Source organism: Aedes aegypti, chromosome 2, assembly GCF_002204515.2.
Source record: "Aedes aegypti strain LVP_AGWG chromosome 2, AaegL5.0 Primary Assembly, whole genome shotgun sequence".
NCBI classification, from domain to species: Eukaryota; Metazoa; Arthropoda; class Insecta; order Diptera; family Culicidae; genus Aedes; species Aedes aegypti.
Window position 1 is genome coordinate 19,619,876 of NC_035108.1, and position 13,441 is coordinate 19,633,316.

Below are 13,441 nucleotides of genomic sequence, written 5' to 3' on the forward strand. Positions count from 1 at the left end.
TGTGTGTTGCAAATTGAATTCCTTTGATTTATGGATTGATTCATCAACCGACATCAGGGATTCCATTATTTTTCTACATAAATTCCCGAAGCTTTCCCTTCAGATTCGTATGCGTCAACCTATGGACGCATAGATGATCATCCAACACGGATTCAGTGTGTTTTGCTTATGGCTATCTTGTGACATAATTATCATGTTCAAGTTGGTCGATTCATTGATTTGCGCAATGATTTTGTTATGATGAAATCGATGAACTTTGCTTTGTCAAAAACCAGTGTTTTAATCAACTTTGATGACTTGTACCTCAAATCTACTAAAGACACATAATCTTTCTTACTATCCAGGAATTATAACAATGATTCCTCCATAAGACCATCGGAAAATTTCTCTGGGAATAATTCCGGGAATTCATTTCAACTTGTCCCAGATTTCTTCTATATATTTGTCAGACAATCTATCCCGGAACTTTTCCGGGAATTTGTCCAGAAACTACTCCAGGCTTCCTGTAGGAACTCATCTGTAAATTCCTCCGTGATTATTAATCATTTTCATTAAAAATTCCGGGAAATATTTCAGAAACAATTCAGGGAATTACTCCATGAATTCCTTTAGTAAACACTTCGGAAATTCTTTCAGGGATTGCTATGGAAATGCTTCAAGGAACTACTTCGGTAATTTATCTTTAAATTTTTATCAAAACTCATTCAGATATTCTTTGAATATTGCTCCGAGGACCCCATTACCCCGAATGCCATTAACCCGGACGCCATTACCCCGAATTCCAAACCCCGGAACGACCCATCACCCCGAATGACATTACCCCGAATTTCTATATCATGGGATAATGTCATCAATATCATCATGTCAAGATAATTGTAAATTCGGAGAAATTGCGTTCGGGGTGCTGGAATTCGTGGTAATGGTAAGTTCGGGGTGATAGCATTCGGGGTAATGAGGTAGAATCTTAGGAATTCCCTCAGTTATTTCTGTAGTAAATCTGTTGGGATTTTTTTTTCTTTAAAACCCCCTAGAAGCTTCCCTGGGAATTCTTTCAGCGTTTCCTTTTAAATTTGTTCGGTAAATCATTTTAAGGGCATTTCAGGGAATAACGTAAGAAGTTCGTAAGGTAAATACTTAAGGGATTCCTATAAAGAAAAACTCCAAAGGATCTTCAGGGGGGGTTAATTTAGCGTTTTTTCAGAAACGAATAGGAGTCATCATACAGGAAATTATTTTGTGATCTTCTCAGGGAATTCCACCATGAATGTTCATGTGAGTTCATTCCAGAATTCCCTGCCCTCGTTCAGATTTCCTCTGGAGTTTTGATCAAAGATTCGCCTGCGACTAGCTTCAGGTGCAAATCTCAAAGGAAATCACAAGATATTTCGGAGTTACTTGTAGAGGAAGGAACTACTATTTCTAAATTATTCCAAGGATTACTACGGAAATGGTTATTTTAAAATTCCTCCAGAGATTCTATAAACTATAATTCCGAGAATTCTTCCAAATATTCCTCAAGATCTCATCTAAGAATTTTTTCAAAAACTTCATCGGAAATTGTATAAGGAATTCTATATAACTTCTGTACCTGAATCTATTGCGAGTTATTAAAAAAAAACTCGAGCAACAATTTTTAAAGTTCTTAGCAATTTCCATGATTTTTTGGGAGCATTCCTTCAGAAACTCGCCTGAACACTCCTTCAGCGTTTCCTTTTAGATTCTTTTCAGCGAATCAATTTAGTGCATTCCAGGCCTCTAAAGAATAACTCCCAAAGGTCTTCGAGGAATTATTCACAAAATTCATCCAGGAATTCTGAAGGATTGTTAGGAAATAGTTGGGAATATCCTGCATTAACTTCTATAGGGAACTTCTTCAATAATTTCGTTTTGATTTCAATCCAAAAATCCTTTAGAATTTCGTACAAGAATTCACCTGTGATTCTCTTCAAGCGTAATTCCCAGAAGAAATCACAAGAAGTTTCGGAGGAATTTATTGACGAATTCACAAAAGAATTCCGAGAACAACTTCTGTAGGAAATACTAGAAACACCTAAAGAAACTTCTACAGGAACGGAGGAACACTTAGCGAAACCGCCAAAGAAATTTATAACTCAACTTCCAGAGGAAATCCTGGGAAATCTTGCGGAGCAGCTCCTAGCGAAACTTTCTTGGGAACATCTGGAGGAACTCCTACCTCTTAGTGAGATTGCCGAAAAAACTCATGAGTAAACTTCCACAGGAACTCCTGGAAAATCTTGCGGAGGAACTTCTGTTTGAACTTCCGGAGGAAACACTAGCGGAACATCCAGGCAACGGATTCAGTACTATAAAATTTGACGGTATAGTACTAAATTATTTTTATTATTTATTCATAAGTATTCCAATAAACAGCTCGAAGATTTATTATTATCTGGAGTAACTCCTGAATGATCATCTGGAGGTATTCGTGTGGAACTCAGAAGAATTTATAGAGGAACTCTTAAGATAACTTCCGAATTCCCAGCTAAGCTAAGCTTCTGAAGTAAATCCTGGGGAAAAAACGGTGGATCTCTGAAAAAACTTTTGGAAGAACTTTTAGAAGAACTTTCAAAAGAAAACTGGAAGAAACTTCCGGAAGAATTCCAGCATTGGAAATACTTCTGCAGAAGCTTCTTCATGAACTTTTAATGCAACTTTCAGGGGAACTTCCAGGTGAATCCGATGCGGAATTCAAAGAGATTTCCCTAGGAACTTCTATAAGAACTTCAGGAGAACTTCCTAGAGGAAGTTTCATAGAAAATCCTGGAAATACTTTTGGAAATATTTTCAAAGGAGTATCTAAATCATCTCCTAAAGGAGTTTCCTGAGAAACTTGTGAAGGAATTCTTACAGAAGCTTTGAGAGGAACTTTCAAAATAAATGTAGCAGGTACTTCCGAAAGAACTTTGAGAAAACTTTCCGGAAGAACTTCAACAGGAACTTCCAGAAGATCCTGTATATAACCGTATATAAACTTCACCGCAATTTCAAAAAGAACCCTGCCGAAGAACTCCTAGTAAATTTACCTGAAAAAAACTCTTTTGGGAGAACTCTTATAGAGGAACTATCAAATGAAATTCAATAGGAACTCCTGGGGGAACATCCACAGTTACTTCCGGAGGAATTCCTACAGGAACTTCAGTATGAGCTTCCGGACGAATTATACTGTCTCAAAAACCTTCCAGAAAAACTCATACGAGAACATCCAGAGGATTCCACTCACTGGAATCTTTGGAGGAACTACTACACTGATAGGCAAAATAAAGTGCCCACCTCACCAGTTTTCGAATTTCTCTCATTGATTTGGTTCAAATTAAAGTTAACACACTTAAATCTTTTTTGATATTTTATTTTTGGTATTCTTTTAAAGTTGCACTTACGAAATTTTGATTAAAAAAGAATTTAACTCAAAGAAAAAGAAAATCAATTTGTATTGAAAAAATAGTGACAAAATAAAGTGCCCACTTCCTTCTTGACCCCAGAAAAGATGATTTAAGAAAAACAAAAAGCAATTTAATAGTTAATGTGTCCTCCTTTGGCCTTTAGGACTTGCTGGAGGCATGCTTTTCATCAGGTTTTGTAGGTGTTGTGGTTCTAGTTCATCCCTGGCGCGCTCCAATGCCTCACAATAATTATTTTTGTTGTTAACACCAGTTTTGTCAACCGTGGCATCGAGAATCACCCACAAATTCTCGATGGGGTTGAGGTCTGGGCTTTGTGGAGGCCATTCCAGCGGTTTAATCCGACAAGACCGGACCAAAAACTTGGTCTTCTTGGCAGTATGCTTCGGGTTGTTGTTCTAGAGAAATATGAATTTCTCTTCAAGGCCCGTCTGGATCAGCGAAACCTCCAGATTTTCCCGCAAGATGTTGATGTAGGAATCTGCCGTCATTATTCCGTCGGTTTTCACGAGGCTTCCTACTCCACTCCATGAAAAACATCCCCAGACCATGCAAAAATTGACTATTATAGCCAACTTGCATGCAAGTTTGCCAGCTTGTATGGCAATTTATTTGCTACATTTGCCACAGAATTCAAACTTTATATGTATAACAATACTTATCAACAGAGTTTATAATATTTTCGATGCGGATAAGTTATTTTTCGATGGTCTAACAAAGTATTGTATTTTCCCATTTAAGAGAAACGAAGAATTTTGTATGGTGACAGCAAGCATGTTAAAAAATCGGTTTGCACTAAATTTGATTGTGCAATTGTTGACAAATTATCTCTAAAATGTGAGTTTAAGTCCTATTTTGCAAGTTTGGTTGATAAGTTCACAAAAAAGTTTGATAAATTATACTTTGAATTTTATGTAAACATCAATAAAACCAATGTTTTATACAACTTTGGCGAACTGTAGCTTAAATTTGTGACGTACTGGAAAATTTCTGAGAATGGCATCAGATTCAGCAGACTAATAATACGATCCTTGAGACACGCAAAAATGTCATTTTTGTTACGCTGTGTTATGTGATCACAAACTCAAATCAAAAAATTTCTTGGAACAGCTTTATTACATAAACTCTTGTGAAGTTCGGTGAAAGTGACAGTTGCGACTATATGTGTTTTAAGTAAGTAGGAGAAATATCCAAAAACTAGCGGAAACAGACACTAAAATTTATAGCATTACATGCACAAAGAATTTTCTTTCTCCATTCCAATTATTGCAGAAGTAACGAAACAAACCAAGCTGTAAGGAACAAACATGTTGCTACTGCTAGAATACTAACTAAAATACAGTCATCCTCCTAGAATGGTTTTCATCTGAGCGGTTTAGATTACAGGTTGATGAACAGTTATTGAATCTCGTAGATGTAGAATACCCGGATTTTGAAATTCTTTTTAGGTGTATCAATAGGCTGCCATGCGTCTCCATAATTTTGGTTGCGATGAACTGTCCTGGAAACCTATAAGTAAATTCCAATGCTTGCAATTTGCTAAGTTCCAATCCGCTACGCTGGTTGTGTCCAATCGATACCAATTAACATCCTACACAGAAGGATTACTGTACCCCTCAACAACGGAAGCATTAACTAGTTTCTACTATTTTTTCCACTACAAGCGGGGGGTGTCCACAGCCAGCTACCAAAAAAACACGGGACCCGAACCGGAACGGAAACGGAACATACATACACACTTACCGGGAACAATCGGTATGCCATGCAGTGGGAGTGTGGGTCGAATCTTTGCTATCGGATGTCGAACTACAACACTTTGACTCGCCGGTAGAGCTGAGGGAAACCGTCTGCAGGAGGGACAGATCGGCACTGCCCATGCTACTTGAGTGGGTGGAGAAAAATAGAACACGAGATGATTGGGACGGGGTTTTGGGAAATGAAAAGAAAAAAAACAAATAGTCGATTTGTGTGAGAATAAGAACCTCTCGGGAGGTGGAGATTAGTTGAAAGTTCTACTAGCACTACGGAGATGGGCTGTTGTGCCTTCCGGCTTTGAGGTGAGTTTGAGGTTACGATTTACTAATGGGAATCTAAATGAAAGCAAATGTTTCGTTAGTTAACCCAAAGGTTGGCTGTCCGATCGGTCGGGGTGAATCTAGAGGGGAAGTAAGGTGCTGGGTTACAAACATCAATCAGTTATGTGCATTTCATAAACAGCAATATCCCCTTGTGATATGCATTTCATCTGCACTTTTACCATCAATGTACGTTGAGTTCGACAGTTTCTGTGTTTCTAGATAGCATCGTGTAGATGGAAATCCCATCTGATTGGTTGTCTGCGAAACACCATGCGTCTCCATGGTATTGATACCGCTGAGTCGAAGTAACAGTTAAAATTTTCAAAATTTAAGGGGAAAAGCACCGATTTTCGATTGATTATTAGCACTAATTGTGGACCCATTCATACAATTTGGGCCTGCTTTGTGTGAAAACCCGAAAATTGGCACAGTATTCTTATAAGTCGAAAAATTGGTGCTTTTCCCCTAGACAACCAAACAGCACTCTACTTTCATTTGATAATTTGGTTGATTGGTCACCAATCTACACGCGTTATCAATTCGCATTTCACATGGTGGTATTGCTGATAATGTCAGGTCTCTTCAAAGAATACGGGAAATATTGTGAACATTTTCTTCATTATACAACAGTTGTTCAGATACTAAGTGTGCGATAATGATGGAAAAAAATCGTGCTAATTAGTATATGAATATTTCAAAATAGCTAGTCAGTATCAGCCAATAGATTTGGAAAACAAACAAATTGATTGGTAAAAAGATATGTATAGGTAAATCACAATCACTCATTCGCACCCATAGAAGTTTAGGTTCTGCTCATGCTTGAACAAAGTTTATTTCTTTTCTTTATTGAGTTTAAATCGAGTTCAGGTTTCCTTGTGCGTTCATGGGTGTGCTGACGTGGCATAGCGGTAACGTGCCCTGTCTAGCGAATTAGAAGTCATGAGTTTCGATTCTCACTAAGAAGTGATATATATTATATTTTTCGTAGATTTAATTCAAGTTTTTGTTTTTTTTTTCATGTTTTTCAAACAACTTGAAAATTTAACCTTTACGTCTCTGACCTATTTTTGTCAATCAAATTTTTGTGATCTTTTGGGTCTAATCTCCACAATTTTCAGCCTGTTTCAATGAAAGTTCGACACAACACCACAAATCTATTCATGTTTCATGACCTGTACTGATAACCCAAGTAGGATAATCGGTTCTGGATTTATACCTCGAGTAGCACACATGTTATAATTGAGCATTATCAACTGATAGGGAGCCGGATCCTATTGTTGGCACTTTTAATTCACTTCGTTATTCGAGTTGTTTCAAAGCTACTGAGCTAATTTTTGGCCACAATATGTGTCGTATTGAAATGCTTGTCACCTTATTCGACTCGTCTCATCTCACACGCCACGCAGAATAAGCACGCCAGCCAATTTGGAAACAGAATAATGAGGACAAATGGAAAAGTGTTTAGATGACTGGAAATACTCGGATATTTTGTGAATGTCAATCACTTTCAATTTTTATCAGAAAAAAAAATCTGTCTGACATGAGATATCTATGCATAATATTTTAATAATTGGCGATGGCTGAAAACGTTTTAAACTTATACGAATTTGAATATTATTTTTTTTTTAGAAAAACTTCATTGAGATGCTGCTCAAAGGATTCGAATACTTAAAAGATCTACGAAGAATCATCTAAATTTCCTCCACAATTCTTTACACACAAATTTTCAATGATTCATCCACTAAAATCCCTCAAGAATTCAGTGGAGATTTCTCGACGTTTACTCACTTTTTTCAGAAACTCCTCTGAGAACTACGTTGAATTGCGATAATTATAGTGGTATTAATAAAGGCAAGATATAACTTTACCTATTATGCAGCCAATCTATGAAAATCCGATCTAGTGGGTCACCGAATTCCGTGAAAATTTGCTATTTTGTTCCTTATCCGAAACATGGATACACGTGATTTTGGATTTTTTGATTAGGGTGTCCATTTTTAAAATAGGGTGACCAAAAAAATTGCGACTTGGCAAAATTTTTATTTTAAAAAAAATCGTACCTTTTGAACCGTTCAACCGATTATCAATTTACTTGGACGAATTGAAAGCTAAAATTTTGACTTTTCAAGAAAAATATAAAATTTCATAAAAATTGTTTTTTTTTTACATGAAAAAATAAATCCGTGTTTTGAAGGCCTTGGGACCAAAGGGGCTATTGCCATTCTTATTTTTTTTGAAAGTTCAGAAAATTTTACGTTTACTGTCAAATTTTCAGCGAAGTATGTTTGTAGTTTTTCAGATATATTTTTTAAAAATAAAAAATCAGTCATTTTTTATTGGCCTACACTGTAGGCCTCAGAGCATTGGATTTTTTATTTTTAAATTATAACCGATTTCCAATCTTTTTTATTATGGAATGAAAGGTTAAAATTTCATCTTTCCAGAAAAAAACACCAGGCGGCCACCTTTTCACCACTTCTCTTACGCTCCAGGACAGAGCGACTCGATATCTCAAACGGAAATAGTTCGCTATTATCATGGGTCTTCCACTTAATTGATAAAATTAAACAAAAGGCAATCATAGCACAGACCGAGACGCAGTTTCCATCCCTAGGCCCCGGTGGTGGCATCATGGGGACGAAAGTGCGGAATTGCACTTTGCTACGTACGGCATAAGTTGCCCGGTCTGTTTCGTACAACGAGGAAGGCAGTCAAGTGTGAGTACAGAGACCAGTCAGAACGTATTGCACTTTCACCCGTCACCGACAAGGGAAACCACCTCATCGAGAAATGACGACTAACTGCGGTTGGGGCCGGATCGTAGTGTTCTGATGGCTGGGGACGCCTTAAAGGTTCAGCACTAGCAGCGGCCATGAGAGCGAGCGTGTTTATTTATAGAGCAAATCTCTCGAGATCCCCGCCATGGTGTGCCTGGAACCGGTATGTACGAAAAAAACACTTCTAATGTCCACCAATTGTGAATTTTAACAAATAGAGAAACTTAAGGTGAAACTCCTTTGAATCCACCAATAACTGTATAAAAGTAGTGGTACACAAAAAATATTATCCTATTTGTTAGTAATAGTGAAATTATAATTGATAAGACGTTGTTGCCAGCAATCGCTTCTTCAATTTGAGTCTTTTCCCTTTCGACTAAATAAGATTGCTTGATGTCATACGTAGGGTAACTTGGTGTAATACGCCCCACCGGGGCAATACGCCCCTCTGAAGTTTCACGGGATTGAGGCTTCTTTTACACGTAAATATGATTACATTTCTTAACTATTCGCGAATATATTATGGTGCGCATATATGTTCTTTGAGAAGTATAAACAATCAATAGAAATTCTAGAAATATCGAAAATCAGGTTTTTGGCATAACATTATGCGTCCGATAAGCAAGCCTTGCCGTTAATGAAGCCCCTTCTGTACTATTGTACTTATTACAAAAACTTTTACCGGAAGACGACTGCTAATGGACCCCTTTAGGCTTAGCAAGTGGTGGAATTCTCCTTGGAAACATTTCTAAAACGCTGTGGACCTTTTTTCTATGGGAGGGGCATATTGCCTGGGTTGTTTTGAAATGTAAACATTGGGACGGTTTACAAAAAAAACAGCTAGTACACCAAAGCAACCTGGAAAGAGAAGGTTGCATGCAGAGCATGGCCAACTAAATAAGCAACACATTGACATAAAAAACTTTACAAGTGATGCTTTTGCTACTGCAATAAAGCAGTTTTTCCTTAAGGGGCGTATTACACCTTTTTACCTTAACCATCAACCTATATGACAGCCCTGCAAGCGAGCAATCGGTACAAAATAAGAAAAATAAAAAAAAGCGAAATGCTGTGATCGAGTGATTGTTTTTGCACGGTTTGGTGAAATTTTAAGTTGTTTCCATAAGAAATCAACTAGTAATTGATCTTTAATTATCAAGTAGTGAAAGTAAACTGTGTTGGAGGTTCTACGTTTAGCGAAAGTGGTAAAATTCGGCGAGAAGTATTCTTCGTTCGCAGGCGGGTAAGTGTAAACAATTGTAGCAAAGTTAAACGTCCGTGTTGAAACTTAGCACGGTTCGTGAAATTCCCACCAGCTACTAGTGTTTAAACTACGGAAATTGTAAGGTAATAGTGTTCTGATGTCTCGTTAGAAATTTGGGAGTGGATTTAGTACAGGTAAGTGAAATATTTTGAGAAATAATGTGGACTTCCAGAATTGTGTTTGTATATGTGAGGAAGCCATCTTCACTGCCATGACAGGGATTCCTTCCTATATGTCCTTAAGAGCAGATTGGAGTACCTTGTACCATATAATTCCGCCCTAAAGGGGCGTTTAGGGCGTAATTAAAAGGTACAAGGTACTCCAATCTACTTTTATGTTTCTCTTTTGAGATTCTGCTCAGAGGATTCGAATACATTAAAAAGAAAGAATTAAATGTTTGAAAATCAGATTTTTATCTGTACTAGTCTAGAAATGGCGGTATGTTGAAGTCGTTCCCATACTTTATGAGACACAACTTCTGCATCCGTTTTGCATGAAACGTTAAATGTTGAAGGTTACCGTCCTTTTTTCATTTACAGTGTACAAAGTGAAGTCCAAAGTGCGTCTTCCTACAATTTGTTTTCTGAGCAATAAGTCCATAAACGGTTAGAGAATTGATGGATACCAACAAGTAACTTTCAAATTTCTGTGAGCATCCCTAAAATAGTTTATAGCCTGATTCGCTGCTGACAAGTAATTTCTCGGCCTATCTTGATGCATGGAAAATTTATGCAAGGAATCGGCGAGAAATTTCTTTAACGATTCGTTTTCAGTAGCAAATCAGGCTTATCCCGAGTATTCCTCTAAGGAACACTTCAGAAATTACACCAGAAAGTGTTTGTAGTGATAATGTGTAGTATAATATCAAATCTGGTTCTTCTTCTTCTTCTTCTTAGCATTAACGTCCTCACTGAGACAGAGCCGGCTTCTCAGCTTAGTGTTCTTATGAGCACTTCCACAGTTGTTAACTGAGAGCTTTCTTTGCCAAATTTGCCATTTTCGCATTCTTTCATCGTGTGGCATCATCGTATTACTCTATGCCCAGGAAAGTCAAGGAAATTTCCATTACGAAAAGATCCTGGACCGATCGGGAATCGAACCCAGATGCCTTCAGCATGGCTTTGCTTTGTAGCCGCGGACTCCAACCACTTGGTTCAAGAGGGCTACTACATAATTTGAATTGTGGGTGGTCTGTTTTTTTTCGTTATTTACGATTTCCGGTACACCGTGTTCAAAGTGGATCGAAAGCCGGAAGACGTGAAGAACGGTTGTCCTACTATCGGTCGGGTTTATTAGCATAGTAGTAGGGATGGTGATAATTTATCTCCCGGAGTAGGTACTTGGGGACGCACCGACTGATACGATCTGGGGCGGCGAGCCTTCTCCGGCTTTTGTGCTTAAAAGCTAATCATGCAGTAGGATTATAATTGAATTATTGAAGTGAACTTTGTCCCGTGTCTCAGAAACGGACGCAGTGATCCTTTCTATATGGGGGATGATTTATTGACTCGGATGAAGGCATAATAGACAAGGGTTGCACATGGGCGTAGCCAATATTTTCATCGAGGGAAACAAAGATAATTTACGCCAAAATATATATTTTTTTATCTCTGCTTCCTCTTTATAAGGTTACTCAAAAATTTAATACAAAATGTGACACATTAGATGTTTTCCCTAGCCGAGGTGTTAGAGTCCGCGGCTACATAGCAAAGATATGCTGAATGTGTATGGGTTCGATTCCCGTTCGGTGCAGGATTTTTTCATAACGGAAATTACCCTGACCTCCGTGGGCCAACACATGAATACGAAAATGGTAACTTAAACAAAGTAAGCTCTCAGTTGATAACTGTCGAAGTGCTCATTGTATCCTTAGCTGTGAAGCTGGCTCTGTCCCAGTGTGGACGTAATGTCAAGAAGAAGAAGCGAGTGCGTAGATTTTATTGCGCACTTTTTTATTACTTTTTTCATTAAACGATTTTTTTTCCATAAGCAGGCCCTCTAAACTGTGAACCAATCTGCACTATGCGACTTAATACATTATAACAAAGTTGATTTGACAGTTGCTATGGATTAAACCGACTTTACACGGTTATACGGAACGAAACGTAATATGCATATGAACTCATAAAAAACCATTTTGTGCGGAGAATCTCATCGATCAAACCTTTTTTTTTAGATTTGGAGATTTCGAGATATGGAAAGAAATTGTATGCCGATTGAAGGGACCGAAAAAGTAGGAATGAATTTGTTTACACTTCAAAAATTACTTAACAACTGTCAAATCTTTTATGAAAAAGTAAATTAATGAACTGCAATATACTTATGACAATTTTTGGCCGTCAAATCCATTCATCTTTATAAATCTGGGAATCCGATTTTAAAAGAATTGATTGAAAAACATTGATAAGAACGTTACAAACAAACGGTGCACATCTTGCCCAGCCTGCCCTAATGATTTAATATTCACCTTTAAATAAGCTATATTTAACTTATATTTAAATATTCGCATTATGAATCAAAACGGTACTAAAAAAATCGAACGATTTTCGATTTTATTAGTTTAAGTATTCCTACAAAATATTGTGCTTAATAAAGAGATTTTCAACCCTATGCCGGTTTGTCTTCATTTTACAAAAAATAGCACTCCGATTCTTCCACGAATTCCTGCAAAGAAATTCACCCAGGACCTCTACGAAAGTCTATTCTTGGGCGAATTCCTAGTGAAATACCTAAAAGTAGTTTTGGGAAAATCCTTGGAATAATTTTAATAAAAAACCTGCAGAAACTGTTGTGTGTAATTCTTGAAAACAAACTTCGATAAGTACATGAAATTTTAAGTGATCCCTGGAGGTTTCAGAGAAATTTCTACAGTAATTTTCTAGCACAAGTTCTGAGAGAACACGCAAACGGAAAGATGTATCGTGAGTAATCCCTTTAGACATTTCTTTAGGAATTACTGGAAATATATTTTGAGAAGTTGTTGTGTCAAATCTAGCTGAAATTCTGAAACAAGTATTTATATACGGACTTTTGAAAAGAAATTTTATTAAACCATGTAGTAAACTCTGGAGCAACTTCTTGTTTGAATCCAACAAAAAATAAGCATAGAGATTTCTTTAGAAATTTATATATAAATATGTTTCACTAATGTGTCAACTGCTAGTATCATTTTTGATTATGATGATGGCTTTGCAGTCTTTGAGAATAAAAAAAACATCTATATTTTGTCTTTGTTCGATGTTTCGGTCCTTGTTGGCAGTGTTGTGAAAAACTCAATTTCTCACAACTCACGCTTGAGATTTTTCATGTGTGAGTTGTCAATCATGCAACTCAGCAGTCAGAAAATCATGGATGAGTTGGCTCACCTTTTCAACTCATTGTCTCATATTTCCACAGTTTACTCACACACGGCAATAATTTCTTGTTAGTCTGGTAAATTTATGTTAATCCTTTCTAACGTAAATAACACTATTCGGGTTTCACGAATTTTTGCCGGGTTTTGCGACTGAATCATTTTTTACGGTTTGAGTTGATTGAGTTGATTTTGCATCAAAATCTCAAGCGTGAGATTTGCGAAGCAGATCTCTAATGAGTTTGCTCTCACGGGAGAGCGTATTGATTGAGATTTTGAGTGTGAGTCTATCAACACTGCTTGTTGGACATTTTTTTAGGAGTCAAAAAGCTTTGTTGTTTTCTCTTTATTGTGTTGTTTTTGAACGTTCTAGCGTCATATGTGTTTGGTTTTCTCCGTGTTTCTAACTTCCAGAAAACAAATTTAAAAAGCTATTTCGACACTATCGACAAATCAACAAACATTTTTGACTCCTAGAAAAAGATCCAAAAGGACCAAAACGTCGAATAAAGAAAAATATAATTGTTTTTGATCCTCAAAGACTGAAAAGC

The 13,441-nt window shown here is 37.1% G+C and overlaps 1 protein-coding gene across 17 annotated transcripts in view; it reads right to left on the reverse strand.

Annotated features, from left to right (window-relative positions):
- LOC5571223 (potassium channel subfamily T member 2) overlaps positions 1–13,441 on the reverse strand; it is a 716,145-nt gene that overhangs the window by 38,670 nt on the left and 664,034 nt on the right. For 12 of the 17 annotated variants that reach the window (XM_021840115.1, XM_021840117.1, XM_021840119.1 and 9 more), the window contains one exon: positions 5,163–5,300. The exons of 4 other annotated variants lie outside the window; for them this stretch is intronic. In XM_021840115.1, the coding sequence (XP_021695807.1) occupies positions 5,163–5,300 (138 nt within the window). The remainder of the gene's footprint in view (positions 1–5,162; positions 5,301–13,441) is intronic. One more of the 17 variants, XM_021840109.1, reaches the window with a different exon arrangement.